Here is a 6,880-nt window from a genome sequence, read left to right as displayed (position 1 = left end):
GAGAGAGAGAGAGAGAGAGAGAGAAATAATAAGTTTTCTTGATGTATTAATATCTAATATATGCTGTTATAATGATACAGGTATTTAGAAATAAAATTCAAATTAGTTAATCAACTCTTATGCGAGAGTTTAACAAATTTATCAACGAAAGAAATAAAATTGGATGTTTTTGAATTAAAAGATTATGCTAAAACTATGAATACTAAAAAGCGGAAACATATTTTTTCCATGAAGATGATATTTCGAAGGCGACGGAAGATGCAGTCTCGAATAAATGTTTCTGTACCAGAGAAAGAAGGTCGGATCATATCTGAAATTGAATCTTACTTTCCATTCCAGTTAAAAAAAGAATTACAAAATAAACTTCAAAATCAATTTCAAAAGTACAAAAACGTAAAGATAAAATGTCAGGAACGTAAACATCTGTTACAGACACTCAAGTGAGTACAAACAATTATAAAATAATTTTTAATGAATGCTTTAATGAATTAAATTCTATAAAACATATATATTTTAAGAATAGATTGCATTTAGTTTTACAGTATTTTTCCGAAGTATATATAAAAGTTGAACTAAAATCCAAATAAACTTAAAATCAATTTTGCCATTAAGATATTTAAAAGTTACAATTTCATTTATTATACATGACATATTTACATCAGACTTTTTATGTTTTTTGAAAAATAAAAAAGTTTTTTTTTAATAAAAATATTTTTGATTATCTTTAAATGTTTTTCAGACAGATACATCTGGAGTTGTGTAAAATTTCAAAAATAGTATGTACTGTTTTTGGAGTACAAATAGCTTGGGAGATAGGAGAAATTATTATGATTCTTATTGTATCTCTTTATAATTTATATGTTCGATTCATCATACAGCAATACAAAGTAAAAAGTTGGGTAAATCAAACAACTTTTGCATTGGCAATGTGTTTTATGTGCATTCTAAAAGCTGTTCCTTTAAGTTGCATTTGCAAGTACGCGGCTGTTGAGGTAATTTATCTCGTTTATCATTGTGTGTGTGTGTGTGTGTGTATGGGTGTCTATGATTATAGATTTTATAATTAAGCTATTTATAGGGAAACAAAACCGTCGAAATCATTCATGGATGTGACGCAAATACTAATATACAAGAGGAAGTCTGTTATTGTTATACAAAAATTTATATATATATTACACACACACACACACACACACACACACACACACACACACACACACACACACACACACACACACACACACACATGATGTTTAGAAAAGGTCAAGACCTTTGATTTGCTTGGGAAAATGACGTTTTTTAAAAAAATGTTTTAGACAAAAGTTGTAAGGTATAAAAAGATCTATTTCTAGATCTTATCAGTTTGACTGGACGTTGCTAAGGTCAAATCGATTTTTTAAAATGGAACACCCTATTTTTGATTCCAGAATTTAATAACTAATGTCAAGAGTTTTTCAAAACACTGTAACAAAGTTATTTTTTATTAAGTACTTTCGAATTATGAAAATTACAGTACCGTTGACATTAGCATTACACGATTAAGATGTCCAACCGACGACTAAAATCTTTTGAATGTTGTTCAGGATTATGTCCTGGATAACATTTGTTAAAGTCAAGACCATTGGAGATTATTCCTCTTATTCTCACTTTTGCACTAAAAATTCATTTTTACGTAAAAATTAAAATAAACAATATAACCTCCAATGGGCTTGATCTTGAGAAATGTTATCTAGAATATGATCCTGAATAACATTCAAGAGAGTTTTAGTCGTCGGTCATTACTTGCGTAATGCTAATGTCGGTGATGTTATAACTTTCAAGTTTTATAATTTGAAAAGTACTTAATGAAAAATAACTTTATTACAGTGTTTTGAAAAGCTTTTCATCAACTATTCATCAATCTATTAGATTCTGGCATCAAAAATAGTGTCTCATTTAAAAAAATTGATTTGATCTTGTCCTGATCTTGGCGACGCCACCCAAACATAGGTCAAACTGTAAATAGATTTTTTATTATCTTATAATTTTTGTCTGAAATATTTCTTTCAAAAACATCATTCTCTTGAGTAAATCCCGATCTTTTTTGAACACCATGTATAATTGATTGCAATTATATATTTATGTTATATATAATTATCATCCGTCATTGTTTCAGATTCAACAGTTTGGTATCCAAATTTTACAAAGTCCGGTGACATTCTCAGTGTTTGGTCTTACTATAGATTATCGTGTCTTAACTATGGTTTGTACCTAATTGTTGCATGTAAAACGTTGTTATAGCAAATAAATTACAAAATTAAATTATGTAATTAAAAATATATGTAACTACAAAGAATTTCAATAATATTCTTCTCACATTTAAAAACAAAAATAAAAATATATTTATATATCTATCTTCCATATATCACGTTGTATAAATGCATTATTTATATATATATATTTTTTTTTTTTCTTATTTAAGATTTTGGGAACTGTAATGACCGACTTGGTCATCATGGTACAAATGAGTAACTCGCTGGAATTGAACAATGCTGAATAAGATGCACATTTTTAAAGAATTATAAGTTAATTAATGATTATCTTTTAAGAGTCTTTAAGGGAATCCTAAAATCGTCCGAATAACGCAATAATTTTTGAATAAAAATTATTTTTTTCTTCTTTCATAGATTTAAAAATCCTTTTCCATGATTGAAGTATGATTTAAGTTATGATTTAAGTACGTATTAATACAATACTTGTGAGGTGGAGTTTATATCAAAAACGAAAAAAATTGTTTAGATTGAAATCTTCTTTACTTTTTTAATCCAATGATAATCAGAGCTCAATATCGTAACAATATGTGCTTAATATAAAAGCTTTGCAATGTGTATTTATTAAATTGTGATTCTCAGATTATATTAATAATTTGTATAAATAAACAACGTGGAATTTTTAGAATTAGACTTAAATGTTGAATTAAAACGCTATTGTTCTATGAAAATGTATATATATTGTATATGCATACAATATTGATGTAATAGATAAAGATATGTGTCGCATTTTATCGATAAAATAGCGATCTCGTTGAAGTTCGAGTTTCACTTTAGGATCTCCTAAATTATGACAGAATCATATAATTCATCATATAATCCTGTAACAAACGAATGTCATAAAGTGTCATAAAAATAAAAGTTACTCTCTAAATGCTTTAAAGTGAATCCATTTCCAATCATATTCTTTAAAGTGAAATCAAGAGTGGTAATATTTTCATTCTTTTGGAGAGTAACCCCAAAAAGTTTAGAAAGTACGTAAAATATGTAAAGTATGTAAAATAGAGTAGTCTCTGTAAAATACTTAATAAATTCTTTTACTTTTCCCTTTTAAATTTTAAAATAAAATTTTACTGGTTGTAATTTATCGAATAAGACCGATCATTTTCTATTTAATTTTTGTAAATTTTTGTAAATTTTTGTAAATTTTGCAGATAAAATTTCTACAAGTGCAAAAATAGTTAGTGTTATTTAATATATATACATATAACGATATTTAATATAAAGATGTTATAAATTTTTGATAAATTAATTTAATAAATTTACATAATAAAACAAATAATGATGGAAATATATATCCATGTAATATATTTTTCGATAATTAACTTTTTCAACTTGAGAAAGCGGACTATATGTGGTCATAAATTTCAAATACGTCGAAGATGCTTATAACCACATACTTTTTAAAAATATGCGTCAGTTATTATAAATATTTTTTGTTTTATCTTAATATTTACTACTCGTTTCCCTTTATTACGACATTATTGCACATGATGTGCGAGATGTATATATCGGAGTATACGACCTCCCGAATGTAGAGTGCTTGCAATATGCACGATAGTTACTTGTAATTATTTAAATAATATGTTATGAAATAGAATTTTTGTTAACAATATTAAATATAAAAAAATTCTAATAATTATTAATAATTTACAGAATAATTTTATCTATATGACAATTTATTAAAATTTTTGTTGTTGTATATCAATCTTCTTTAACAAATGTCAGTAACATAAACTTGCATTTTTAACCTTCGTATTGTCCTTAATAAGATAGCTCTTAGCTTGATACTTGTACGATATCGATCTTCCCGATGAAGTCTCCCGGGCATTTATCCATTATGGGATCACGGACACCCGATGTATTTGTCGCTTATTTCACACTACTTGCCTTGTCATCGTTTAAATTTATAATTATTTTTATTGCATAATATTGCCGTTTCATCTATAACAGCAATTTTATCATGTTTCATTCGGCATTCTACAATTTAATGTCATTTGGTAGAACTTGTTATAATTTAAAAAAAAATTTGCTTGAAACGTCAATACTAAAAACATTTTAATCAAGATATTAAATTTCTGTTTTAATTTTTACGTCTTCTTAAAAAAAAACTACCCCTAATACGGAGAAAAATATAATAGAACATATAGAAAGAAACTTGATATTTATCACACCGCTGATCTCTTTAAAAATTAAAAATAATAGTAATTTTTTTCAAAATTTTTATCGGAATTTTTTTATAATCCACAGAGACGTTATTAAACATTTCGGTGATTTAAACTAGCAAAATTTCAGACATTTTGAAATTTCACAGCGTATTCACTGTGGAAATAAAAATAAAAAGACGTAGACGACTTTATGTAATACGCTTGCGAGTGGATATTGATTATAAGATGAGTGAATGAATCCTTTGGGACATACGGACATTGCGAGGCATCGCGGACATCGTTTACTTAGATTGTGCGTTTAGCCACGCGTTATGCACTTCACCGCAGCCGCCACCTATTCCGACCACCTTCGACTTCCCACTTTTGTCGGGGGTGACATTTAGTATTACGCTGTCTGCATATGTGCAGAACACGCGAGGTGACATAGTTACAATACTTGTTTATTTTTCGATTGCGAGGTGCACGTACATTTGTAGTCGACGGCGAAGGGTTCGTCGTTTGTCATTATCGAAGCCAGTGGTTTTGTACTTTGATCACGAAGATGTTCGAGCCCAAGACTGTTCATGAAATGGTCACGCCGATGTTAATGGCGAACGCCATCGTCGGCATGGGAAATTGGTCCTCCAATCGAGGCAAATTTCTAAACATCGCGTACTCGTTGATTTGTCTGGTCACGTATTGCGTCGTGATAAAACTGTCGATAGAGCACATGGGAGCTCATTATTTGCCCAAAATAACGACACTCGGAAATTATACATTTTATGGAATCTTCTACGCCAACATCTGCCTGACGATCTGCCTCATTCCTTGCGGCTGGTTGAGGAAAAAGGTAATCTAATTTAAGGGATTGTCATAGAGATTGACATTAGCATGCGAAAATGTTGAGATGTAAAATCTAATTAAGAAAAAAGAATTTATATTTATATGTTATATAAATATGAGCTCTTTATTCAACTCTCGAAACGGATTTTATTGAACGTGGACTCGTGCGACTTGCATTATTGTTATTTTTCGACATTCGTAGTATATGAAGGCAGCAGTAATGCGCATAGCAATGTGCGAGAAATCTTTGGAACAAATGGGATTGGAGAAGAACTATCGGAAATTCTATCGGAATCAGCTTATTGCTCTCATATTCGTCGCAGTGATATTCGTCGTATTTATAGTGGTCAATTATGGTGGGATGTTCGTGGAGAATACACCTTCATATGTCAAAGTTATCATTACGTTTGCCTTTAATTATCCCGTCGGTTTGCTCTACGTGAGTGACGTATCGTTCTTACACTGGGTCAGGTAAAATGATCCTACATGAATACAAACAAATATGTAACAAAGTAATCCCATCTACGAATGCACAAATCAATAGCTTTGAGAAATGCAATAATTTTATATTTCTTTTACTTAGTTGCAAATTTTTGTACATTACGCGACTTCAGTACTCTCTAAATTTTAGTATTACAAAAAAGTGAGATTTTACTTCAAAAAATTTGGAGAGTATAATTATTGAAAATTATATATTTGTAAATAATTGTTGCTGGCTTTCCCTCTTTTGCCGTGAACGCTTGAAGCTACGCGAAGACTCGATTCACTCAACTGAACAATCTGCTGAGACTCATGTTAACGACTACGCCAGATTCGCCGCAGCACAAAAGGGTACTGAAAATGAAGGACGAGTGGGACAAGTCCTTTGTCGCATCCACGCAGGAGGATTCTAAGTCTAAGGATAATACCGATACGATGAGGGCCGTTAAGTGAGATCTTTACTTAAACACGTATAAATAAATTTTTTGTAATTTTGCACATTAAGATCACCTTGTATGTGCACGTGCATTTTGTACACGTATATATTTACAATTCTACTTAGAATTTGCATGATAACAAGTCAATTACGACTAATGTCAATTTTATCTTGATCTGTTACACATTTATTTTCAAAAAATATAGTAATTAACACATTCATAATTCCCAACGCGATGACGTGGTGGTACAAATGTACTGTTTCTCATAAATTAATTAAAACCTGATAGTTTAATGTAGTATTACGTTATGATAAAGAATAATGCTTTTTTGTATATTAATTAAATTATATATTAATTTTCTTGAGGCTTCCACCTGCTTTCTATATAAAGATTCTGCGTTTCACGGGTTTTCTCCATGTCCAGATCCATTCTTGAAATGCTAACGTTTCGTGAAAGTTGCAGTTTACTTCATCAGGGCAAGGAACAGTCTGATACAGTATATCCGCAAAACGCATAATCTTTATGTATATTAATTTGTATTATTTTATTATTATTACTGTTTTATTAGTTCTTTTTCCTTAATATTTGTATAATAAATTATTAACTCAGAATTAAAAATTTAATTATATTAATATTCTATGCAATAAGTATAATTTATTTTATT

At 29.4% G+C, this 6,880-nt stretch overlaps 1 protein-coding gene across 1 annotated transcript in view; it reads left to right on the top strand.

Moving 5' to 3' along the window:
* The first annotated feature begins 5,018 nt into the window (after positions 1-5,018).
* Positions 5,019-6,880, top strand: part of LOC108745501 (putative gustatory receptor 28a) — a 4,206-nt gene continuing 2,344 nt past the window's right edge. The window contains exons 1-3 of the mRNA XM_018481679.1: positions 5,019-5,306; positions 5,502-5,770; positions 6,046-6,228. Of these exons, the coding sequence (XP_018337181.1) occupies positions 5,019-5,306; positions 5,502-5,770; positions 6,046-6,228 (740 nt within the window). The remainder of the gene's footprint in view (positions 5,307-5,501; positions 5,771-6,045; positions 6,229-6,880) is intronic.

This window comes from Trachymyrmex septentrionalis, unplaced genomic scaffold (assembly GCF_001594115.1).
Source record: "Trachymyrmex septentrionalis isolate Tsep2-gDNA-1 unplaced genomic scaffold, Tsep1.0 scaffold14, whole genome shotgun sequence".
Classification (NCBI taxonomy): Eukaryota; Metazoa; Arthropoda; class Insecta; order Hymenoptera; family Formicidae; genus Trachymyrmex; species Trachymyrmex septentrionalis.
Note: the sequence above shows the minus strand (reverse complement) of the source record. Positions and strands in the feature narration are given on the sequence as shown.